Source organism: Micropterus dolomieu, linkage group LG10, assembly GCF_021292245.1.
Source record: "Micropterus dolomieu isolate WLL.071019.BEF.003 ecotype Adirondacks linkage group LG10, ASM2129224v1, whole genome shotgun sequence".
NCBI classification, from domain to species: domain Eukaryota; kingdom Metazoa; phylum Chordata; class Actinopteri; order Centrarchiformes; family Centrarchidae; genus Micropterus; species Micropterus dolomieu.
The window spans coordinates 15,588,893-15,616,070 of NC_060159.1; the positions used below are offsets into that span (position 1 = coordinate 15,588,893).

General features: G+C 40.3%; 1 protein-coding gene across 1 annotated transcript in view; it reads right to left on the reverse strand.

Moving 5' to 3' along the window:
* The window catches only part of sash1a (SAM and SH3 domain containing 1a), a 75,301-nt gene continuing 48,123 nt past the window's right edge, over positions 1–27,178 (reverse strand). Inside the window, exons 10-17 of the mRNA XM_046060005.1 lie at positions 14,416–14,548; positions 13,237–13,406; positions 12,785–12,994; positions 10,530–10,680; positions 9,992–10,120; positions 6,137–7,173; positions 3,659–3,790; positions 1–2,677 (exon numbers count right to left, since the gene is read on the reverse strand). Coding sequence (XP_045915961.1) covers positions 2,417–2,677; positions 3,659–3,790; positions 6,137–7,173; positions 9,992–10,120; positions 10,530–10,680; positions 12,785–12,994; positions 13,237–13,406; positions 14,416–14,548 — 2,223 coding nt within the window. The 3' untranslated portion in view covers positions 1–2,416. The remainder of the gene's footprint in view (positions 2,678–3,658; positions 3,791–6,136; positions 7,174–9,991; positions 10,121–10,529; positions 10,681–12,784; positions 12,995–13,236; positions 13,407–14,415; positions 14,549–27,178) is intronic.

Below are 27,178 nucleotides of genomic sequence, written 5' to 3' on the forward strand. Positions count from 1 at the left end.
TATGGCAAGAAACAGTTTTTATTATATTTCAGAATGACAAATAGCTATGGACATTACTTTTGTTGTTTCAATACACAAGCAAATCTGTATGGACAATCATTAGGTAGATGAAAACCAAATAAAATAATTTGTACACATATTTTACAATACATACTGTAGTTCCTCACTGGCTAAAGCAATATGCATTATGCAGGAAGGTATTGCTATTGATATAGTACAGCTAATTACAGTTGATATGAAAAAAAGCTAAAATAAGTTATTTAAATATCAATTACATATACAGAATGTGCAACTTCTGCTAAGCATTTCATATATGTAATTAAGAATTTATTGTTGTGAAGCGAATAACTGGAATAGGTTAACCCGTGAATGGTTATTAAACTTGGCACTGGGAACTCAATACTAAAATAAAATACCAGCATAACCCATTGAAACCCTTTATAATACCTGACAACAAATGTCCTTATAGACTCGTGAACAAAATGTAGCCAATTTTGCCTATTGGACAGCTAGATTTACCCTCTAAAGTGCATTTACAGTGTCAGTATTTTCATTCTTTACAAAACACTAAATGAGTCTTTTAATTTTTGTTAATACCGACCCCCATCCTCGCATTCTCAGAGCACCACTTTGATTGAAGAGAAAAAAGGCATCAAACGTCTATCTATAAAATGCCGACCGCACAAAAAAAAAATCCTCTAATTCTTGATTTTCAATAACACTTTTTAAATATGAAATCCATGGAATAAGTCTTCTACGAAAGACAGAACTCCTGCTTATTTTCAGTTCACTTTTTGGCCCATAGTTTTTGTAACAGGCTGACCCTATGCAGTGTTTCCCTGATTTGCAAGACTTATTTAGTGTCATAGTGTATGCTGACCTTGGAGGTCTGCTATCACCTGATATAACTGTTCATACTATCTATTCTCAGTGTGTTTGGCAAAAGTCCATTTAAGAATTTCAGACCAGCATTGATTATAGCTACGATAGACTATGATTTAAAAGTCCCAAACAGCGTATTATCAAACTATAAATCAAAATCCTCAACTCTGTAACCAAAGTGTAGACAGTTCCATAAATTCCAAATATGACAACCCAGATGTCAGCTGGGTCTTTGGAACATTTTTATTTTCTCCTTCCTCCCTAGTCCCACAACCCACTGTATGGAACATGTACAGTGAATGAGTTGGGATGTTAAACATGTGGTTTTGTGGTTTATCATCTGAGCTCCACAACACAATCCATCAGAGGCATGTTTTTCGCGGTCCACATCCATGTGCACCACTGAAATGATCTGGTGGAATGTGTGTTCATAAAATCTCTACTCTTTCTCAGACTTAGACACATTCAGAACAAAAAGGCTTGCACCGTCAGCACACTTTAGCCTCAGTCATGGTATAGTTAATACTATACATATGTTCTATTTCATGATAAGGCAACTTAATATGTGCTTGGATACACAGGGAATGTATTGTTGCTGTGAAAGCAGATTGTGATTACTGGAGTAAAACAGAGCTTTCTGTAAGACTCATTCATATCGGAGCAGGGCGTGCATCCAGCATATGCAGTGAAACAGGACACACTGTATAATATGAAATAAAAAGGTGTGATGTCAGCTGTTTCAGCTTAGCAATGACTGAGAGCTGGCCCCAAAAATAAGGCTGCAACATTCAAAAGGCAAACACAAATTTTAACATATTAATCATTTTATATTTCAGATATGTGTTATGCTATAATACAGAAACATGATACAAAATAAGCCATCTCAAAACCACCAGTTACTCATAGTTTGGTGTATGTATTTAGTTAATTAAAAGTCCAGATATTAAGTGAATTCTTTCATCGTCATTATGAACCTATTAGAGGGAATGAAACGCTGAATGAGAAGTGAATCGCTTTGGCCGAGCTATTTCCTTAAAAGACCCTCAAATAAATGTTGCCTTGCCACAAAAGATGAAAATGAAGCACTTATGAAATATGCAGGAAGAAACTGTCTTTTCTGTATTTAAAAAACATCCATCCTACAAAAGAGTGTGCAATCTTCCTTCAAGGCAGATCCAAGTCTTTATTTTTAGACTTCGCATGTGTCTTCAGAATGGAAGCCATCCCACAGAGTGAGTGTACAGTCATTTTTTATTTTATTTTTTTTTTAAAGGCAATTGATATCTTGTCCTCGCTGTAGTACTCTTCAATGGCGTAAACATTTGAGAAAAGACAGCGTTATTAAGAGAGAAAATCAGGGAGCAGGGTGGCTCACTATGAGTCTTTTGACACGTGCGAGACAGGAAGTACTGTAGTGCTGTGGTCGTCGTGTCCTGTGGCCAATTTGCCTTGGTCACCTACTGACCATGTTTAAATGAGATGGTACTGACCAGTGAGTTGATACCGGTTATTTTACATGACTCCACCAACATGGTTAGGACTGCACCTCTCTGTGCGCGCTGACCAATCGTGCCTCGCTAACCAGTCGGCGGGCATGTCTTTCATCCCGCACCCCTGCCTCCCACACACTGCTCTCTGTTAACAAGCCTACATGGCTCAGCTTGTCAATTCCCGCCGCCGCCAGAGATGTGGTGTACATGGGCAGGCCGATGGAGGTGAGCCAATCAGAGACTGTGCTGATGTGACCCGAGGGCAGAGGCTTCCGGCACATCTCTGTCAAACCTCCTGAAGGTATCTGAGAGGGAAAAAAGCCATTGGTTACAGTAGCTACTCTGATGATGTCACATTGCTGAATATGCAGAGAAATCTGAGCTGACAAATCAGTAGAAGTTCAAAATTTTTCAGGCAACTTTGGCAATGCAAGTTGTGTTCCTGAATGCCAGCCTTTTTTGCCACATCATGTAAAGTTACAGGGAGAAGATAGACTTTATTATGTCTTAAAAGTGACCTAGTATGCTTTTCCGTATTTTCTGTCATTTCTATTATGTTACAATGTCGGTTGTTCATGTTAAACATGGCCAAAGCTCTAAATAGTGAGGTAAACGTATTTAAAAGAAATCCCTGTGAGCCAAAACCTCAGACTGTTCTGAAAGCTCCTTTCAATAGTTTTTCTACTCTTGGCTCCATGTGATGTCATACGGAGTCCGTTTTCCATATATGGTCATTTGCGCGCAGCCCCACCCTCCTGGCAGCCACTATGCTCAGTCTATCTATACCGTTCAGTACAGGATGACACGCTGGTCATTTGAAGTTTAAGTTGTTCAATATGTAGCCAAGAAAGTGCTTTTTTGGTGGCCCTTAATGCAGGCCCCCATTTCAGAGGCCTGCATGAAGGGCCAGTGTAAGAAAAGAATTTTTTTGAGCTACCATACAGGAGTCACAGAACTACAATTTAGGGCTGGAAATGCTGTGTAATAGGTCACCTTTAAGTCACTTTTACGCTGCTTACAACAATAATACATCGACAACTGCTTTTAAAAAAAAATCTCTCTCTGCATTTACCCAGCTTGTTAGATATTTAGGCAAGCACAATAATCACTGCTCCACAGTAAGGGTGCCAGCCTTTGATACAAGAAAATTCACAACTGGCCTATTTTCCAGGCCGTATTGTTACTTTCTAGGAAAGCCCCACTAAGCATGAATAACTCTAAAACTTGTTCCCAGCATTGTCTCCATTCTTATGAAGTTCTCAGGAAGATCAGTGTTATTGCCTTACAGCCATACGGTGTTGTTTACGGAGCTCTTTGACTCGGAACTGGTCCATTATGGAGGCCACCTCTTTGACAGGCTGATCCAAGTCCTCTGAGTAACGCTGCACCAGCGGTTGGGGGATGCCACACCGGCCATGCTGGAGGAGAGAAGGGGAGAGAGAGACTTGAAATTCAAATTAGCTTTATTGGCATGAATGTATCACAACAATATTGGTTTTATTGACTTTACACATGACTAAATTGAGAGAGGAATTATAAAACACAAAAATGAACACAAATCAATGATTTCAGAGAAGAGGACAATATGTCAGACATCTGAATGTGTCCGAGAGCAGTGCATGGACAACCACAGAGAAGCTAATGGAAAACATGAAGTGGGGTGACATAAAGGAGCATTTTGACTTATTCCAGTCATTAGGGAATTAAAGGGAATCTTAAAGGGAAAATATGAAGACAAAACAATAGAATATAGACCGTATAATTGAACTCTGGTAAGTATTTTGTTCTGGCTCCCATACAGTACTCAACAATAACCTAATCCCTATTTTCACTTACACTGAAAGTACATGCTGGATCTTGTTTTGTCGGTCATGTTTATTTCTGCTATTAATATTTAGTTTTATCTTGTTTTGCCTCAATACAAGTGAAAAGAATCAGATTAGGGTGAGAGAAAAGGAAAGAACTTAAAAGAGTTTTCTCGGCAGTGACTATGCGAGGGATAAAGCAGGGCAGGAAACTCTGCTGAACTTTTTGAGCATGTTTTCTTGTTCCGTCTCTCTTTGTGTAGACACCTGGAGCGATGGCAGGTTTCCAGCAAGGCCTGGTTTTGGTTGGCCAAACTGAACCGGAGGTCTTTTGACGATGAAAGGGTGGGTGGACGGAGGAACTGATCTCTCCGGAGAGGTATGGAGAGTACTCTTCGCGCTATCTGGATTATATGGGGCCAGATGCCTTTGGGCATCCAACAATGAGCAAGCTTCAAGACGTACAATTTGATTTTATTCTCTCTGACTATGCGCAGGGCTGGACATTGTTTGAAATGTCATAATACACGTGCCAATTTATCTTACATTAGGTACATTTACCACAATCGTTTTTTTCTTTGACAGTTTTGTTTTAGGAATCTAAACATTTAATAACCACTCCTCAATGTTGTCTTAAGCTTTACCTTACAACAACTTTTCCTAAATAAAACTTTTTAAAAAGTCCTTATTTTTAGTCTTATTTAATGTACAGTAACTTTGTTTTTATTTACTGTAAGAACGGTACTTTCTTGTTGTTCTTACACTTGTTTATGCTACTTTGTACACTTATCTATCTCTGCTCTTATCTTTGCTGTTGCAAACTGCAATTTCCCCACTGTGGGACAAATAAAGGTTTTCTTATCTTTTTTTCCTTTTCTTATTTATATCAGCAAATATATTGACTAATTAAAAAAGATTAAAACCAAGCATTTGATTATTGACTATTTATACTCGACTGTTTTAGATACTCACTGCTACAGGCACTGATGTTTGACACCAAGGCAAAAATTACTTCTCACACCCTTCAACATTTTGACCTATATGACCTTTGCCATCTGTGACTGCATTTATGCCTCTGCAGGCTCAAACCCTACATGTTGCTACTACAGCAGCAGTGTGCCTCTCATGTCTCTGCCAATCCACTTCCAACTAATAGGAATCCAGCAGAGCTGTGCTGTGGTCTAACATACTATTTCTCACCTCATCGCTTGATACCTCTGTGTGTTTGTGTGCGTGTTGTTTTCCTGCCAGTGTCGGGGGCTCCGCCATGTTAAAAGGGGCCCAGCCTGGGGTCTGGCGAGTGGGACAGGGTTTTATAACCCTGTCTGCCTTCAGTAAGATTCAGCCCATAAACTTAACAGTCTGAACCGCATCACACTGAAACACAGCCCACAGTATTTCCCTCAGCTCCAGGCAGCATATTTTATTATTGTGCACACACACACACACACACACACACACACACACAGAAAGGCATCTGCACACAAAAAGAATCACTATTATTCTCTATTTTTAAACTAAATGAGTTCCAAAGCAAGCTGCTCATGTTGTTGGCCTTAACACAGAGTAATTTAGATACAAGCGGCAGTGAAATTATGAGTGAGTCAAGTTAGGCATGTTACAATGCTAAACTAAAAAGCCTGACGCCAGTATAGCCCCGAGGAATATTGGAGGCCCAATTTCACATTAGCAAATATGACTTCACATGTTTTTGTTGTATGGGATAAGATGTGGTTTTTAAAAGAATTCCTCACCTCATCTCTGTTCCTTAGTGTGTACGTTTCTTTTTAGTGACTTACATAAGCATGTAAAAAAAGTCAGAATGATCAATTACTGAAGGAATCAAAGTTTTTGTACTTTCAATGGGATGTCATATTGCCTCTATCTGTTTAAAATATAAATCTAAATTGTGAGGTCATCTTTCTCGTCTCATGTTTAGATTAATGATGCTTTGCTAACCTTGTCAGAGTAGGGCTCCTCCGTAAGATCGATGCCCTCAGACTCCAGCCGTTGTTCCAGGAGGGTGAGCAGGTCAGGACTCATCTTGGCATAGGAAACCTTCCTTGCAACAGCCACCTTGCCCCCCAGATCTGATAACCATGGAGGCTGCACTGCTGATGGGGTGCCTGACTCCTCGCCCATGGACAAGGCGGATGAGGTGGCACAGGGGCTGGTGGGGGTGCTTGGGGTCTTGGCAGGCAGAGCAGGGGCACTGGGGCTGTGGCTGCTGCCGCGGATTATAGGGCTACTGGGGTGAGAACGTGTGAGGGAGTGAGTAGGGGAGGGAGTGGGAGAGGGTGAGGAGGGTAGGGAGAGCGGGGGGTGACGTAGGCCGTTAGCTAGTCTTTCCCTAGACTTCTTAGCAGGAACAGGAGGAGGGACTGGGGGCTTTTTGGGGTGAGTCCAGGTGACCCTGTCCCCACTCACATTAGACTCAGGGGGACTTGGAGTAGGACTGGAGAGAGGTTCTGCAGGGTAGGGATAGTGGGATGTGCGACAAGGAGGGTGGAGAGGCAGCTGGGAGGGCACAGGTGGTCTGTCGGCCCTACCTTTTGGGCTCACTGTTGGAGTCCTTTTCCGAGCTGGGGAACCCTCATCTCTACAGACCTTGGTGGGGCTACTGTTGCCTGATTTGGGTCCTTCCTTGGTGAGTTTAAGCTCCATACCCAGATCCTTCTGCTCAAAGCTCTGCTCCCATTGCAGATCACCCAGAGAGTGGGAGCGTTTCCAGGGTCCAGTAGGTTGTGGGGGTCCATCCAGGTCCTCACAACTGCGGCTAGCCAGGATTGGGGACTGTCTCTGGGCTTTGCGCAGTCCTAGCAGATTAAAGGCCTTCAGGGAGGGTTTGATGAAGAAGCTTTTTGGGAACTTTGAGCGCTGGTTCTTGCTGTTCTGCTGCAGAGCTTCTGTTGAAAGGGTCATGGGCAGGGTGGGGTAGTCTGGAGACTGGAGGCCTGCTGAAGAACGACTGGAACGAGAAGCCTTTCTGCTCTTACCTGCAAAATGAAAACATTTATCCTCTCTTAGTGATGAGATGTAGACACTTTCACCCAAGGGTGACCAAATTCCTTGACTTTTTAAGGAGTTTCCCCTCTTTTGTAAAACTGCTTTACAGAGAATATGTCACTCCTCAGATTTCTACAAACATGCCTCAGTTAGTATAAAAATCTGATCCAAAGGTGAACATAATTGCTATGGAGAAGGAGAGGAAAATATCTATGACATAGCTCACAATCTGGCTCACGTATGTTTGCATCATTGGAAAACATGTTCACAGCACAAATTTTTTCACCAATTAGGTCATCTGAAAAAATAAATCTACTCATATAAATACAACATTGTCATTGTTTAAGTAAAACCACAGTCAAAAAGAGATAAAGCTTTATGAAGGAGTGGTAAGATAAGCTCTTTGACTCATGACCAAACTGGCTGATTTGTTGTTGTCATAGTAGCAATCCCAAAATAAAGATATATGAACGGGTTAGTTCAGAAACATTGGAACAAAAGGCTGAAGCAACTTACCATCTATCCTTTAGCTTACAGAGCAAAATGGATGGATGGATGAAATGGATGGGTGCCACATGGTGTGACTTGCCAAAGAGTTTAAATAGTGGGATGAAATGTCATGAAATATACAACAGTTCCCAGAAATGCCAAAAAAAAGTTATGTATATTGGTATGCTACAGCCAATTTTGTACAAGGGATTATAATAAATTAAATCATATGACAGTTCCAAGAAATACTATATTTACTTTGTTAATTTTTAGACATGAAATCAGAGCAGTCTGCTGTCAAATAAAACAAATAATTTCAAAATTGTCTGTGACTTCTGTTGCAATTGGATTTTTTAGCAACATAATCAGCGGCAAGTAACATGTTAAAATTATGTCTACTATGATGTATTTTATGCACTGAAATGTAGTAAGAACACTGTGGCAATAAACTTAGGAAACTGATATATAATAAAACATCAATTCACTGTTTATCTAAAATATGAGTAATGAGTAATATTAGACTGATTAAAGATGCATGAAATGTGGCCTTTTCAAATAAATAAAAATGGCATCAAACCTTGTGTGTCATTGATTTCTTTTTTTGCATTATGCGAATCACTGAGTGAAGGTCACCATTACCAGTCTTTTACTTAACTGACTGATACATCACCACATATCGATAGATTGCATAAGTCATTTGATTATATGAGGGAGAATTACTACGCCTAGTTACAGGAAAACTGATCAGACACGTAAATTTTAAAGAAAGGTCTTTTGATTAGAGAGCATACATTCAGGGTTCTACAGTGACTTGAAAGTTTGAAAGACATAGTCTGCGTAATCCATTTTAATGACCTTCAATTATTCAAATCAAATGATTTGCCAATTCTCTAGACTAATAAATATTCAAAAACCCAAATTAATATACTTTAATATATTCATGATTTTGTGAATTTGTACAGGTAGGAGAACTGCGGAACCCTGAAACTGCAAGAAGAAATGCAGAATGCTTATTAAATGTTATGCAGCTAGTTGAACAGAGTTTAGTGGCATGGCAGGAAAAACCGACAGGAAAAAAAGACAAAACATAAAAATCAAGCAAAGCAGCACCAGAGTCCTTTTTTTAATTGAAAGAAGGTGCTTTTATTCCACAACTCAAATCTCTATTGTGGCAGATTGCACGCTTTACTGTTGAACCTGAATAACACATACACACATAAAAGGGAAACCCAGCACTTACACTGGAACCCAACAGATATAGAGAGAAAACAAGGTTTGACAAAGCAGTGATTTATGAGTTATGGAGCTGTTAAAAAGAATGTTCTGTGTGGAAGAAAGAAAGCATACAGTCTTATGCAGGAGGATAGAGCAGTTTCAAAAAATAAACCAAAAAGAAATCTCACAAATAAGACCTCAGTAAACTTCTAAAATCAGAACTCTCTTATAATCTATGCATTCCAACGTCAAACTATTTTCATCAACATCTTTTTTTAGGCACATACTGTATGATTCTTTGTGTATCATAGTCACTATTAACACAACGAAAGTGACAAGTCGAAATGGTATGAGGACAAGAGATTGTAATGGCAGCTGTGATCTGTTCCCAGACTGGTACATTTTTTTAAAAACCATGTCAGCCTGTAGAATCACAACTGCAAAAAACAGCCATATATTGAGTTGCCAAACTCTTTTGCCATATTTAAAACACTTAAAAGAAATACTCTCTGATCCCACAATCATCCTCCCGGTATCCTTCTATCAGCCTCGCATCCACAGTTGGAAGAGCAGGGAATCTGAGTCCATGACTGGGAAGTGAGTTTGTTCTCAGCAGAACAGTTCTGTGCATTGGGGAGGATCGCTCCCTCTGTGCCCCCAACATTGTGGGGTGGACTAGGCTTACTGGTCTTGGACCTGGCTTCCTCTCAGTTACAACTGGACTTTGGCACTGACGATACAGAATGCCTATAAGATGGAAAGAGTGGTGAGAAAGTGGACTGACAGGAAAGTGAGGTGATAAGGGGTATTTTCTCTCTCATACTAAAAGGTGTAAAGGTAGGCGCAGTACGATCTAGGAGCAGATATGGCAGCAAAGGGAGCTGTTTGATTGGCAGGCGCTGGTCCAGAGGAGTGAGATGGGCGAGGTGTTGCAGAAGCATGGAAAGAGATGGAGCAGGGGTGGAAGCCCATAGAGGAAAAAGGCAAAGGTGTCAATGTGGCACTACAGTAGGGCTAGGGTAGACCGTGATTTGGTCTTAGCAAGGCTAAATTCCCAGTGGACCTTTGGTAATGGTTGTCTAGACTACACAAAGCTATCATTACCATTCTCTAGGTTCTCACTGCTCTCGTAGCACCCGGAGTCACGTGGGGAGTCTCCCACCATGCCCTGTCCCTCAGACAGCAGTTTCTCTTGGGAGCCCGACAGGCCGCTGCGCTCTGGATCACTGCTGCCTGAAAGTACAAAGACACAGGGAAAATGGGAATATCATACAATTTAGAGTTTGCTTTTCCATTATTTCGAAGTTATTCTTTGGGCATTTTACGCCTTATTAGATAGCGACAGTGAAGAGACCCCCAAATCCACAGGGGTTCCCCTTCCCGTGATTTAAAATGATTATTCAAATATGACTATATAAAGTATGTACTTTAGTATTTAGGGATGACAACTGTGTACCGAGGTTTGGAGAAGGTGATTTATTTAAGTACATATGATAGTCTTCAGTATGCGAACACACAGGCGCTGATGGACACAACCATGCCTTAAGTCCCAGGTTCCTGCAAAACCTTTTTCAAGGGAAGCTGAGTAGATTTTGGTGAGAATTCTCAGTGAACACCAGGATCTTAATTCCAGTCTACTTACTGTCGTACTCCTGTAGCAGCTCTACAGCGGTGAGAAGTACGGCTCTGTGCTGAGGATCTCTGATGTTCAGCTCATCCAGGTCCTCCTCTTCCAGCAACTTGAACGTGTCCAGATCCTCGTAGCCGTTGAACAGGAAAGTGGGCATGTGCTCCTGGATAACAGAAAAGTAAGGTCTTAGTTTAAAGTTTGTTTTGAGGAGCTAAGAAGGAGTGTGTCTAGACTAAAAAAAATAAAATAAATAAAAAATAGTAAAAGTACATACATAGAGTACATACATAATTTCCCATCCATATTGTTTATTTTTATATACTGGTGAGCAAAATCTAAACTGCTATTTTGATTTTTAAATGGCCAATAGTCACTTTAAGCCTTGGCTAATTCAGTTATCGCTGTCTCAACGGTCAACACTATAGCACAAACTTTGTCATGCATAAAAGTGAGTTAGCACTTCATACAGCTAACTTGCAACATTAGCAAGTTAGCTGTACCGATCAAGTGACAATGTGGAGTGTACGGCCACAGTCCCGAGCTATTATAGCTGTGACCAAAATGGCAAAGAGGACTTGAAAGGGAAACCCGGCGCCAACGCAACGTGGGAACAACGAGAACTGAAGGTGGAGACGATTACAGTGCTCTTCAACCCCAGATGACAAAGTTATATGCAGCAACAGCAACAACAAAACCAAAGCATGTCTCCCAAACCACTGCATTAGGGTACAGATATCTATGAAAATCTAGATACGCCCTGCGTGAGTGCACAGTTAGCTGACACTATCATTCAACGCAGCCATAACTGCTTCCACTTTGAATGTTACTTATCCCTACGTTTTGTGTGACCCACACATTTTGTTAGATGAATACACAGACTGTGTGTCACCAGCGAGACCGTCAATTACAATGGTGGAGTCCACAGAGGAGAACAGCGTGTCTCCGTTCTATTTCTGTTGGATGATGCAGGACTAAACAAAGGACCACCAACTAACACAAGCACAGGCAGCCGAGACCTCTCACGCTCAGTATCTTTTGTCTTTTTTATTTTGCCAGTCGAAAACCAAACACATTCCAAATCCAAAGATTATTTGGAAAAGAATCCATCGGGCTAAAAAGTTACAGGGATGTGGAGATAAGCACTTTAGGGTTAGAGAGAAGGCCTGTTGATTTGTGTCTAAAATATTCAGTATAACCAAACGTTACTTAGCATTTCTAAAAGTACACAACAACAACATTCTCACTCTTTTGATCTATGACAGCTCAATCATAATTCATATAGTAGTTATATAGCTATACATTGCAAAAGACTGAAAGGGAACTGAGAAAAGGAAATATCTTCACTGCAGATAAGAAAAGTGTGCCATGCTTAAGAGGAACTCTTAAGCATTAAAACTTATGCTTAAAGCTTTATATAAATTCCTGAAATCCCCCTTGACAAACAAGTAAAATACTGTGTCATCTAGAGCATTGGTTCTCAAATTGGTTCAATATCTAGGAAATGTAAAGACCACTTATGTCGACACAAGCTGAATAATTTAACTCAAATGCTGTTTGAAAAGAGAATTTAGGTTGAATAGGAAAACTGGGGTCTACTTTATTTTTACTTTTTCATCGTCAGGATGCCACAAAGTCAAAGAAGAAGTAGTCTGATGACACGTTTAATCTAACTGCAGGAATGTGGTGGTGACTAAGTGGACACGAGCACTCTGATGCACTTGTAACACCCAGACTCTGGGCTGTAACATAAACAATGTACTCTGGATCTTTAACGGCCATTAGGCTGGTCAGAGATAAAACAGCCAACCCACAAAGCATTTCTCTCTGTTTCAGGAGGTGAAGCCTGCTGGCTGCCTGAGAGGGAGGAGATGATATCAAGCTCACAGCTTGTGTAGGTTTCAATGAAAGATGCAAGTTATTTGTTGGGGCGTGGTTGTGAGAATGTGGGTGTTAATGTTTATGCGTCAGTGTCTGATCAAACATCCTAAGCTGTGCAGCCTGTAATTGGCCACACTATATTTATCTCTGCTTGTCTGCAAATGTGTTTTGAAGATATTTGGCTAAAACAATATTTTCATTTACTTCTTAAGCTTTGTTTTCTCCAATTTAGGTGCCAGATGGGTGGGATTTCTCAGGCTGGACAATTCTCTGATTTCTGCAACATTTATATAGACACTATGTGTGTTGACCTGATGCTTTAAATCCATCGAATTTGGTATTCAACGCATGGCAAAACTGTACCAAATCTGGCATGCCTGGTAATCTACCTTGAGGTTGATGCGCTCCAGCAGCTCCTCCACTGATGTGGGTTTTGGTGGTCGACCCTTCCTCCTTCTCCTCACGGGCCTTTTGGGCTTCTCCTCTTCTTCACTCAGCACGTCCACATAGATGAACTTGAAGGTGCCCACTTTGTTGTTCAGCAGGCCCATCCACGTTCCCATGGGTGGCTTACTGATGATGTCAATCACATCGCCACGCTGGAGAATCACAATGACAAGAAATTTGGCATTGTGATTTTTGCATTTATATTTTTAACATTGAAGCTTTAACTGAACTACTAAAAGTAAACTAATTTATTTAATGTAGCGGCTCTTTGGCCAATAGAGGACTTTAGTTGCACTTTGTGGTATAGCAAAAGTCTTTAATAAATCATATTCACAAATTGCGTGCACAAGTGAATATCGGCACAATCATTTCCATGTCCCAGAGTGTGATTTACCTTCAGTTTGAGGGAGTCTGTGTCATAGGGGCTGGGGGTGAAGTCTGTGTGGACTCTGGCTCGGCCACAGAACGGTCCTCTATAAGGCGGCTCTTCATCATCACCATCCTCTGACTTCACACTTTCTCTGTTACTGGCTGATGAGTCAGTGGTGCTCACTGTCTGACCACCTGGAGACACACACACACAGATTTATATAAGCTATAAAAGGACTCTCTGTAAAGCCATCAGGGCATTTAATAAGCACTGATTAACTGGAGGTTTCCTTTATGCTCTACATCAATGCAGTAAATCCTGAATCAAGCTCTCTTCAAAACATCTTCACGGTCACTGTATAATAGCTCGAATTTCACAAGTAGCTTTACAAGGATAGATCTGAAGTCATAGGTACACTATTCAAACACTATATTGATTTTATTTTGTCAACCTCTTTTTTTTCTCCTACATTTTTGTGTCTGCAGTGAGTGGAAAACTTTAACAGGGTCTTAAACAATTCTATTACATATCCTTGGAGTTGCTGCATATTCTTTCTGTATCTGAGGGAAGGCTGTTGTCGGCATGTGGGAATCGGAGAAGCAAGACTTCCTACCTAATCATTACCGTATGCTTGCCTGTCTGCCTGTGTGTTTGTGTACATGTTTTATGGCTTTAAATCGCTGTAAGATGGCCAAGTCCTCAGTTCGCCCTGAGCTTGAAATGATGGAGGGTATTTTATCCACGGAAACAACAGGCTGAAGCAATCAGAAGTTATAATTAGATAAGAGGACCTGAGAGGTCAAAACACACTTAAAAACTCTGAGATCACAATACATGAGGCAGCTGGTGGGACCGGGTGTGATCAAGAGAGAGAATTGCTCATCATGGCCATCGCTCCAAAAAAAGTCATGTGTGCATTTAAAAAACAGCAAGCAACAAATCTTACGAGCACCATCTAGTGTTAGAGTCCACTAACAGCCAAAGTGTACATTAACACCAAGAGATAGTGTTTTGAAATAATAGAAGACTTGGAATAGTAGATTTCACAGATGCTAAATTGTGTTTTGTGGAAGCAACAAACAATCTTAATTTTTCTTTTCCTTTTATTCAAGATGTCAAAAAAACAACCTAAAAACCATTTTAAAATATCATAATGTCATAAAAGCAGGCACGCTTTTTCTAAAATAATGGTTCTTGTCTTACTCATTGAGCTCTGTCCGCTGAGTGAACTACGCAGACTTTCCACCGAGCCTCCGGCCTTAAGTTTCGGCTTCTCCAGAGAGTCGGTGTCAGGCTGAGGGGACTGAGGGGAGCCAGGGGCTCCATCCGGACTGGACTAAAAGACAGATAATGAAAAGACATTTGGGGGGGGGGGGATACAAAGCAAATGTTGTGCAGTTAAGAGATGATAGTATGTGTGAGATGGAAAAGCGTGGTTAAGAGGTTGACATATGGGGGAAACCATAGAAACACAGAAAAGATGAAGATCAGAGGTGGAGATGGCGGAAAAAAGAAAGGGGAAGGGGGGGGAGTGACAGTGTGGTTGTCAGTATTTTTTTCTCCATGTTTATTGGAAAACAATGTTATTAATTGTGAAAAACATATACATTCTGGAATATTTATTTAGGAAAGATCTTCACTGATATTTTCACTTGAACTTCCATCAGCAGTACATCTTAAGGGAACTCAAGCTGCAGTAGTATGGGCAAATAAAATGTCCGACAATTAATGACATTATAAATAAAAATCTTTTACTTTTTTCCTATACTGCTAGGAAAAACTACTAGCTCATTGGTTTACACTTATGCTAGATGCCACAATGTTTACTGTTTAAACAGATTATTTCAAAAAGAATTAAATCAACTTATGAAGGCAATGATATCATTTAAGTACACCTTAAAAAGGGGTATATTACATGCTACATATTACATACTGAATACTAGAAACGTCTTCAAGTATCTTCAACCAAGTGCAGTTGCCTTGATTTTAACCTTCCTTGGATAACTATGGATGACTGATTTTTTTAAATGTTGCATCTTACTGTCTATAAGTGTATATACCATTTATGGTTTTTACCCTTAATTGGCATCTACATGCTTGCCCCAAACAATGTTTTACTGTACTTGTACTGTGTCAATAAGATCTCTCTCCATCCCTCTATCTACCTACCTACCAATTGATTATTTTGCATAAATTAGTACTAACTGGATCAAAATACTTTTGTTTAAACTTTAAATGTAATCTTTACAGGTCTCCTTATAAATTAAACTAGTCTCTAGTAATAAAGCAGCAATGTCCATCAACATGCAACATCGACATACAGCATACTGTACTGTGATTTATTTGTTTCAGTTATCCACTAGGTGGCACTGTGGTCTATATCCCAATGGCTCCATGACTCATGCCAGATTATGTGGGTCACAGTGTTGATACCTCCATGAAGAACAGATGTTGCATTAATGTCTGTGTGTGCATTAATGACATATTCCAAGGGACAACATCATACTGTAGGGCTGGCCAGGCCACTGGTAAAGCCACTGCATGCACAGAAAAATTAGGCCAGTAGATGAGTCTTTATACACTTTCACACTTCCCCAAGAGCCAGCCTCGGGGAGACTTGCATCACTCCATGAGCTCAGCATGAAGCACAAGCACTCCACCCTACACACTGGACCCAGGAAGAGCACAGCAGTGAGAAATCAAAATGTGTGTGTGTGTGTGTGTGTGTGTGTGTGTGTGTGTGTGTGTGTGTGTGTGTGTGTTGACTAATTTTGTTACCAATTTTGTTTTTCTGTTGAGGAAAGTCTCAAGTCCAGTGACTGGGGCTTTTATTTTGAAAGTTGTACTGTGTTCTACGGCTTTGTCATGAGTAATTATTACATGACGAAAACATGAGGGATTGAGTCAAATGGTTGAGTGTACCATGCAGCTGTTAAGATATTGAGAAAGGCAGTTGTTCCTCTAAAGTTTTGACCCACTCCCTTCTCCCAAAGAACACTATGATGAAAACTTATAGACAGTAAACTGCTAGATCTGGCCAATGTCTAAACCCAAAGCATCAAAAAGAGGTCAAGGGCCGCTAGTGCTGCTCAATTCCTTTTCTTGTAACAAGGCTTGTTCTCATCCTTGTTTATCTTAGCTGTAACTTGGACGCAGCTTCTGCCCTTCAAATTTGTTGTGACGTTATCAAGATGCTGATTTGACGTTGGCTGACATCAAAACAAAATATCCTAATCTTTGTCCAGAAGTGGTGTGATTGGTGAATCATTTTTCCGATAACAGGGAAGGGATTTTCTCATTTGAAGAAGCTCCACTGTCATGCTGATAAATATGACTCAACAGCTTGAAATAATAGATTCCCAAGATCAGTTTTACATCTTATTCAGCCTTCTTGTTGTTTTACTCCTAATAATTACTCAACAGTGCCAGAGATAAAGAACACAAAGATTTTCCCATGCCTTTCCCAGTTAGTTCTTGTAATCGCAATTTCAGTGCAATCAGTTTTTGTTGTTCAAGTTTTTGCCTGATATTTTCAATCTTGGCACACACTTTGTATTTCCACTCCTGTGATCTGTTTTCATTAAGTCCATGTCTCCCTGAGGGGGGAAAAAAGCATTTTCTTTGCCAGAGTACTCTAATCTGTGTCAAATATGAAAGAGGACAAAGGCATTGCATTGTTGCTGGCATAGATGGGAGGAGTAGCTGAATTAGGTTGTTTTGATTTGATCCCACATAAAATAAGGAAAGGAAAGAAAAAAGACAACTATTCCCTGCCATACAATCCATTAACCGCTTGTAATGAGAAATATGCAGAACAGACAAAGGACAACAGATATACACCATACTTAAAGGTTAAAGGATATTTCTGGTTAGAAATTAGAACTTGGGTCCTATTTTTGTAGTTTTTGCTATGATGTCTATCAGTAATAATCCTAACCAAGTTCATTTATGACATGTGGGAACACAATGTTGCTAAAAACTAAGGCAAGAAACAAGAGATGTAACATTAGCTAGCAGGTTTTAACATTAGCTAACATTAAAAAGAACAAAGGTACATGATAAAATTGTTCCCTAAACTGTCTATTTTAAACACTGATTACAGTTTACAGATCGACTTTACGGTACTTTGACCATGTTGCATTGCGTGTGCACATAATGTTGTGTAAAAGTTTTCCTGTGCATTGTGGGATTATTTGAGACAGTTCAGTACAGACAATACAGTACAGTATAAGTGCAGTGTACAGTGTGTGGAGTAGTGCACCAACATAACATTTTAACACAATATTATGAACAAAAATTGCTAATATAAACCCTGTTTCTTCTTTTCTAGCGGTGTATGTTCTGTGTGTGTTCCAGTGCTTTGATATTATCTGTGTGTGTGAGCCCCAAACTCCCCTGTAGGTCACCTCTCCTGTCAAAGCTGTGGTCCTGTGGTGTGTCTAGCTGGTCCTGTTATCTTATGTCTCTCTCATCTGGCTATTGTGTCTCCAATCTTCTCTATTTTATCTAATCTGCTCTCTCCCTCTCTCTGTCTCAACCCCAAGTGGTCCCTCTGGTTATTAGTTTGATGTGCTTGAGGTCTTTTATTCCTGTAGAAACACACAAAGATGCATTAAGGCTTTACTGTAAGCTTGAAAAACAAGCTGTGTATTCCCCTGAGTGTATTTTTAGATCGCTGCAACACTAAAGCTAAACATGTATTTTCTGTTTATGTTCATGTCATGTACACTGTGTCAGCTTTGCCATATATGGCTGCCTCTTCAGCAACAGTCTGTAAACTGGTAAGAATGTACAACTATTGAGAAAGAATCGCCTCAAATTAGCTCTGTGCATTTCCCTCTTTTTGGGGTCTTATTGCAACAGCTAATACTAAAACATACTCAACGATTAATTAATTCTTACTTTTTTTCTTCTTCTCTATCCATATTAAATAAAAGCTTCTGTTAGAGTCCTGAGCTGACCATTTCTTGCACATGACCTGCCCAAAACACCCAAATGTGTCATCTCACTGACTAATCACTGCGCAGCTGACCCAGCAGCTCCTCACAAGTCACCCTGTGGGGATGGTGTGTGTAGGGTGACTCTGAGGTTGTGCTGATACACATGCTTTGCCTTGGCTGAAGCAGACATCTCAAACAGCATCCATCACATACGGCTTGGCTGGCATCCCTGTGGCTGTCTGACTCTGTGTGTGTGTGTGTGTGTGTGTGTGTGTGTGTGTGTGTGTGTGTGTAGAGCCTTGAGGCCATTGCCACTGAGCATCTGACCTCTCCTGACCACTTTGGGAGGAAATTTTCCCTCTTTTGGTGAAATAGTGAACAGCACCTTCACTTACGTCAAAAGTGCACTGATGAAGATGAAACTCAAAATAATTTCCTTCAAACCAAATCTGTATTTATTAATTTTATGTTCAACGAGGTATCACTTCAGCACCAGCCGCAGCATAAGTTTTTTTTCTCCAAAGCATCGAGCCTGTTCAAAACTGAGTCAACGATCAACACCGGTCCACCTTAAGGGATTTTTGCATGCAGTTCTTCATTTTTGCCTGCTGGTGTCAGTGTTGCACCAGGTGAAAATCCACTCCAGACAGGCTCTGGAGCCAAGAGGAGGGTCTTGTTTTTAAGGTAGTTCATGAGGGTTAAGACACTTAACTGAGCAAGTAGTATCAGTGTGGTATGATACAGTGTGTTTAATTAAAGAACACAGAATATTATGCAGCTCCAGATCTGTCTCTGCCTTGCAGTCTTACATTACCTCTATAGATGACTGTTTGATTTTTGGTCCTGTGTACATGCCATCTACTGCCTGCTAGCACCAGTGCTGGCTGTGTCTTGTTGCGGCATGTGGCGGCTGACACAGAGAAAGCAGCTTACAGCTCTTGGTCCCTGCTTGGTCCTGGCTGGGCCGGGCGGCGAGCGTCCTGGGGGCCTCCCGGACTGCCACCAACAGAGCTTTATCGGCCCTGAGGATTAATGTGATTTCATCAGGGTCCGGGCCCTGCCTACAGCCACAAACAAACCCACACACGCGCATGCATGGTATGCACACATGCTCAGAGAAAGTGCAAGTAGTGAATTGCTTGTCAGGCATCACTTGTTGGTAGAAGGGGGAAAAAATGATTGAATTACGATTTATTTACAGCCATTATATCTCCAATTAAGTATATGTTTGTGTGTAAGTGTGGATGCATTCACCATGTGTTGTTGCTTGAGCAAAGGTTGGCTGATGGTGGAGATGGGTTCTGTGTGGACTAACAGGCCAAACAGCAACCGTTACTAAGGTTTTCTGCGTATGTATAGATGCGTGTGTGTGCGTGCGTGTGAGTGGCAGGAAAGGTTGAGGGTGGCTGACGTTACAGGTCAATGCTTCACTGGGCTTGTAACTTCATGTCAGCAAAAGAACGTCAGACAAGCCTGACATCAGACAGTCCAGACTTCTTCGGCTCTGCTTCTCTGTATGTCTTTGTTCATCCTTTCTAAAGCCTCACACTCTTATGGTGGTAACATCATGTGGAGTTGAGTGAAAATACTATGTTAGATATTTTTGTACTATACAGCATCAGTCTGTGATAGTCTGTGCATTTTAATACATATTTGTAGTTGTTAAAATATATTTTCTTTTCTGTCTCAGTTGGTCATATCCTGCATGATTTAATCTGATGTGTATTGTTAGTGGTTTGGGTGGATGACCTTTTCTGTGATTTTGTTATAGTGGTAATAATTAATATACCTAACTACCAAACAACAAAATGCAATATGTTTGGCTAGAACCTTTATCATCTTATTAAGGTAGGCTTGATTTTTTTTACTTTTACTGATTTTGTTTTGGTTTGTAGGAACACCCAAACACCTCTGGAACATGAAGGTCATATTGTATCAGGCAGTGAAGCTACCTCCTGCTAATGAAAAGCTATGGGGACGTGACCATAGGGCTGTGTATATCTTACAATCTTTTGGTTGTCTTTTCATAGCGTCATACGAAATGTTAGGATTTTGTACACTGAGAAGCACATTGGAAGTCTTTTAAAGGTGTACTTGACAAGGTTGGGGGACAGAGAGAGGAACCAATTTGAAAACAACTATGTTTATAGCCAAAGACTGTATGTTAGCTAAGGGCTATCTTAAGCATGCTAACATGCCCAAAATGATGAAAGTTCATTGTTTACCATGTTCGACATTAGCTTATTAGCATGCTAACAGTTGCTAATTACATGCTAACAAGCTCACGGTGATAACGTTAACATGCTGATGTTTACTGTTCGCCATCTCAGTTTACTGTGTTAACATGCTAACAGTTGCTTATTTGGATTGAACATAAAGGCAGTGTTATTCGTGTGTAGGAGTCATACGGGGCTACAAATATTAAAAAGAATTTTTTAAGATGAAATACATCCTGACTTAGTAGTATGAATCAAACTCCAAAAGCACTGCACCCTCTTTGGTAAAAAGGACAAAGCTCCTCAAAGAAGAGATATAACTGTTCACAGATTGACTGGCACTCCTCATGACTCGTGTACTAACCATAACATGTAAAATCAGAGGTTTTGCCCCTTTAATGAACACTTTCTTGCACTACCTTGTAGGGTCACATATCCACATGTGATCATGCATTTTTCTATTTTCACATCAAATAAGTCCAACTTGTCAGAGAGCCGGATGGTTTCCTCCCAAGTGAGCCTGGCATGCTGAATGTGTAGTGTGAATGCAGTCAGGCCTAAAGCAGGGGAATAGCCAGGAAAGTCTGCATTGAATCAAACAGTGTTGACTGTATTCTCCCATATTTCCCAGAATGTTTTATATTACATGCATTTGGTCCAACATATTGCTTTTAGATGGTTCAAAATAGCTAAATAACACTTAACAAATATAATCACTGTCACTGACAGGTAACTGGATACACTAAATAGCAGCTGCTTGTGAGTCCACTAAAATAATTAACAAGTGGTTCAAGTAACATACTGACTGACATTTAAATTATTATTCCAACCAATTGAAAACATTGTGAAGTAGGTCAGGTCTGACTGAGGATTTGTGTGTCCTACTTGCTTGCACACAGACATGTAAAGCAGCCCATTTCACCTGAAATCTTAACTCATTCTCTTCTTTACTTAAAGTTTACGTACGCTCAGTTTATGCCTGTGAGTGGTACATGTCTAAACTGGCCTGTCTGTCGGCTGCGGAGCCTTTTTTCTTTAGCTAACATTTTCATGGTGGTGTTGCAGTCGACACACAGCCTGTGGCTGTTGCCCGCAGCTGACCATCAGAATGGAATAACTCGACTAGACAGTTACGGCCACGTTAAACCAGCTATTACTGGTTAATGCTCTGTCTTTATTTCTAAAGACAAAACTAACACATTTGGAGCAACCATGTGGCATAAAAATAACCTTGAGGGCTCAGTGTGTCTCTGTTAGATGTCGCTGCACGAATATCTGTGTGTGTGTGTGTGTGTGTGTGTGTGTGTGTGTCTGTATTTCGGTCTGTCTGTTTTTATGGCTTTTTGTGTGCCCGCACGAGTGTATGAGACTATGCGTGTGTGTCTGTGTATTTATGTCTATGTCTGTGTTTGTGTCTGAGTCTGTTTTTGTGTTAGTGAGTGTGTGTGTGTGTGTGTGTGTGTATGTGTGTGTGTGTGTGTGTGTGTGTGTGTGTGTGTGTGGCTTTCGCCCTCAGGTGTGACCATGCAGTTTGGCATTGTGTAGCACTCTACGTGTCTGGCCTCTGATGCTGGGATCAGTCCATTTGGCTCAGCGCTGCAAGGGCAGTCTGCATACTATAAACCATTTAAATGTAGATATTCATTCAAAAACATGTCCACATTTTAAAAAATGAACTGCTACAATTATAAAAGTTTGGGCAACTAATTCCTTGGTTGACTAAATGACCCAGAGAGACACATAAACATCAGATATTTATATAAGATAGTGCGCTTCCTTGAATCCTAGAATTTCTAGTTTGGCCTCCATATTTGGTGCTAAGTGTCTCCAAAATAGACTTGCTTGTCACTAATATTACTGTACAACACCCCCTCCAAGTGATAATTTGCATTAGAGATTTGGGCTTACTGCTAAAGGGAAGATTACTGAACCTTTCTTAAACTTGCTTCAAGTAATTGTTTCACATTTTGGGAAATATACTTTCTTTAAGGAGAGTTAGATAAGAAGATCATCACATCGGTTCATTCACGGCAAAACTTGAGCTAGCAGTATACAAATCCAGATTTACCACTGGTAGAATCTAGTGATGTAGACAATTGGGGTTTTATTTTTATTTATTTAGGTTTATATCTGCCTCTGAAACTCTAACATCTACCCCAATAGAATGGATGTGAATAGGATTTCATTTAGCATATCTCCCCAGAAATAATGTGCTTAGCCTGGATAAATCACAGATCTCACTGTCTCATATAGACCTTTTATTTGGAAGAAAGTAGGTCCAATAGAAACTGTTTAGAATTTGGATTTCTTACCTCAGTTTTAGTGGGGTGGAGGCATACATCTCAGAGTTAGACATCTCAAAAACCTGGACCAAAACCAAACTATCTGTATAAAACCACTCGAGGTAAGTAAGAAAATATGTTTGTTTGTCATTGTGTGTTAAGAAAGTTACGCCTCACAGCCAGCAGCAGTTTCTTCCCCTGCATACCAGATGCAAACTTAAGAATCCATTTGATATGTGTATGTGTCACTTATAGAAGCTTTTAAGCTCTGAAAATGCTCATGAAATCAAAGATGTTCAATGCAGTAGCTGAAGTTAATGCAGAGTTTACGGTGTCTGGTGGCAATACATGAGATTGATATTTGTGAGAATGCGGCCATAGAAACGAGAGCTAGAGATCTATTAATTCCTCCTGAAAGATGAATGCTTTATAATCAAGGTTTTTGGGGATTTCCTGCCTTTATCCATTGTAATCAAATCAGGTAATAAAACATTATCTCTTCCCATATAATAGGCAATTGCTTTGTTTGTTTTGGCTTTGAGACCCTTGAGCGGTGCATCGAGACACAGTCATTAAGAAGTATTACTCCCTCATTGAATGATATATGAATGGAATGTCTTGACATTTGAAGTATCTTAATTACAGACTGCTCCTATCACTTCATGGTATTCGTGCTTAGCTTTGAATGTATAAGCTGACTGTATAACCAAGTATGATTCTTCTTTGTTGGCAGTTCTGAGCTGACGCCAAATAAAATAGACTTTCTAAATCTTTTTTTGTGCAGTCGCTTTTATTTTAAAAAGAGTCCACTGACTCTCTATAGCGTGATTATAGGTACTGTGGTGATGCAGCTAAGCACTAAAGTGGCAGAACCAAAGGCCACCCTGCACCCTGTCTTTGTTAGGAACATCTTCTCAGATAGTTTTGCTTTTATGCAATGGTTAACGGTGGATGTTTGAAGGGTTTCATTCAAATGAACCGGGGCTAATGGAAAGAAAGGAACCTTTCTCTGTTTGCATCAAAAGTTGGCTTATCAAACCACAGCAATCATTTCCATTTTTTCTCCAGCAGTTGGAACACGTCTGTTAACCAGACAGTCTGCATGGCTCAAACAGCTTGTTGTACAGTATAATCCTTATTTAAAGAATGTCATTATGTATTAGCTCTGTCTCTAAGCCAAATGTACACTCAGTCAGAACAATCTATACAAAGCGTTTAAGAACAGCTGTTAAATAAACTAGACTCTTGTTCACAATCCAATCTCTCCACACCCCTAAGCCTTCCGTTTGTCTTTATATCTGCTCCATTTATTCCTCTTTGCATGCATCATTTTCTCTATTTTCTTTTATCCATCCTTTCTTATCCTCTCAATCATTTCCCACCTCTATCCTTTACCTTCTTACGCCATCTCACCATATTCTCCCTTATTCATTCCTACAGTCTTAGTCTTGTTTGTGAGAGACAATAGCCTCATTGTTACGGCGTTTCGTGGGTGTGTGCTGGACCACACAAGACAGCAGAGGAGAAGAAAATGTGTGCATCCCTTCTTTTTCTCTCTACCTGCCTATAATCATCGCTTAAATCACCAGGCTCTGACAGCTCGTCACCTTGCAGCTTATATAGAGGAAATACCTCAGGGACTTACATATCCTTTAAGGTGTGCATGCATGTCTATATCATTGACTTTATAGGTCTGTGTGTGTGTGTGTGTGTGTGTGTGTGTGTGTGTGTGTGTGTGTGTGTGTGTGTGTGTCTATCTGAGGGGGAAAACAATAGGGGCATTAGGTACCTGTCTCATCAGTGCCCTTGAGCTGAGAGAGGGCGTGGCATGACACATACAGTACATATGGGCTCTATTGTGCATTGTTTTCACATGCATGATTGGATGGGATGTATTAGTGATGGATGGAGCACTTTCGGCAGCTAACATAGCGGCACATTTGGCGGCTCATTTCACACAGAGCTTTTGAAAATGAGCACGACATCCAAAACTAACAACTACTGGATGAAAGCGTGAACATGAGGCAATATTTGTCACAGTTTTCCCCGTGCAGAAGGTTAGCTAAGGGTTAATGCATGTGAAACAACATTCGTTATGGTTTGGGCGTTAACTAAATGAGCAAATGATAAATGATCAGCGGTTTTAGTTGTGCTTAGTGCAGGGTGGGGTTCAGAGTCAAGTGCTGAGGTAAAGTATAACAAAGGTTTACATCACCAACGTGAGCCATGCTGCAAACTGTCTTCGCTGTCCCAGTAAAGGCAGTTTGTGAATTACATATTTCAGTTTAACACAAAAAAGATGGAGAAGAGCCTAATGATTGAGAGTGACTTTTTTGTCCTTTTGTCCATCATGAGTCACTTTTATATCACATATACAGCTGTTATCTCATTGGTTGGTCTTCATCAGCAGATGGAGTTTGCTCACTTGTCATGTAGATTACAATCCCAGCTCAATGTGTCCTTACTAGTTTTTCCATCTAATTCCAAGGTAAAGACTGAACTTTCATTCCCTGGGGAAGACAATGTGATATGGTTGAAATCTAATAAATGGACCTTTAAGTTGGGATTGTTTTGCCAAACAAGCATTTCTAAGGTCAAGAATTTTTTAACCTTTCAAGTTTTGATCATATCAGTGTCAAACTGATGCCTCTCTGTAGTTGTTTCTCCTCTCTGTAATGCTTTCACAGTGATGACATATATTTCTCCCACTTTTTTCATGCATGGAGGTTTCTTTGAAATGTAATGAAACAACTGACATTAGAAAAAAAAGTGTGAGAGTCAGTCTTCATACACAGGAACCAGGTGTATGCCTCTACAGGTATCTAAAATTGCCAACAGATGACTGAATCTGACACACCTGGCTGTCTGACTCATGCCAGAATCGTGATGAATGACTTTCATCCCATCCATGGGCCTACTATGGACCAAAGCTGGCCCAGGTTCTGCTTTCTCGAGCTGATTCTCAGCCCAAATTGGCCCAGTTTGAACCAGCAACACCTTGCCAAATCTAACAGCTATACATGACCAAAAGCGGAATCACATTTGGTCTTCCAGTGCACAGAGCTCACTGGAGAATTTCTCTAATGTGATCAATTAAACATATTATTATACAGTATAGCTTGAATGTTACCCTGAAAATAATAGACTGACAGAGCACTGTTAAATTTCCTAGTTTTTAAATGAGGCAGGATCATTTAAATAGGCAATGAAAGGTTGAAAATATATTTGTAGTGTGTGTGCATTTGGATGTGTAGCAGGGCTGAAGGCCGTGCGACCATAAATCATGCGATACATTGCAATGTGTTCAAGCTGAAAAAACAATGGTTCGTCGTGTACCTATACTCAGGCACAAGGCAGCATGACTTTAAAAGGGAGTTCAATGTAAAAAAAAAAAAGAAGAAGCCTAAACCAGGACCTGCTTCCTGAGTCTGGATTAGACCTAATTAGAACCGTACCGGTATTCTAAAGCACAAAATCAGTATTATTGTTTAAACTTGTAAAAATATCTTAAAGGACTGGGTGAATTCCATTTCTGAGAAAGCAACCACGAAAGAAGCACTTTAAACTTCAACATAACATTACAATTAACCTGCCAGCACAGCAGAGACTTTTACAGGAGCAGAGTTTCTCCTTATATAGGCGTGATGGCAACCTACAACTGTTGCTTTAGGCCTGCATTACCCCACCTCAGGACATCCACAGTATATAAATCAGTGTGTATTTGTAGTAAACGCTGCATTTAAGTGCTCCTTGTAAGAGACTATTTTTCCTACATTCAAGTGCTCTTGGTCAGAAAAGGGTTTTAGGTATATACTGTACATGAAGGCAGCATCATTACTGTAAATTCTACTGTGGTTTCTACAAATCCTCACAGTGGAAGTGAAAGTTTTCAAACATACAGCTACAAAAATTCCACTTCCATTTTTACACTTTCATTATAATTTTCCTTCTAATTTGATCTCAGTTTTGAGCAAATTCTGTCCTCATTTCCCAACTTTTGAAAGTCCTAATTTAGCATTTAATAAAGAAAATTACAAATAAGCTGTATGAAAAACTTGAATGCCTAATTTGTACTGCAATTTTGCCACATTGCAGCGTGGTAGTCCAGTGGATAGCAATGTGGCCTCACAGCAAGAAGGCCCAGGGTTTGAACGCTGTTAATTTCGGGCCATTCTGTGATTAGTTTGCGTGTTCTCCCCGTGTCTGTCTGGGTTTCCTCCATCAAAACATGTTAGGTTGTCCAGTCAGTGCCACTGACCAGTGCCACTGGTATAGCTCTTGAGTTGGTCCCTGATCACTGTATAGTGGCTGATCACTGCTCTCTTGAGGAATGGGTCAAATGCAGGGAAGGAATTTCGCTACATGTATGTGTATGTGACAGCAAAGTACCTTAATCAAACCATGAGCTTGTACATGAAGCCAAACACTTTCTGACTCCTTTTTTGGCTGACAGATATCAGATATACATGGACCACCCACCAAGTTGCAGTATGATGCTATCAGTCTCTCTTAATACATTTTAAAAGGA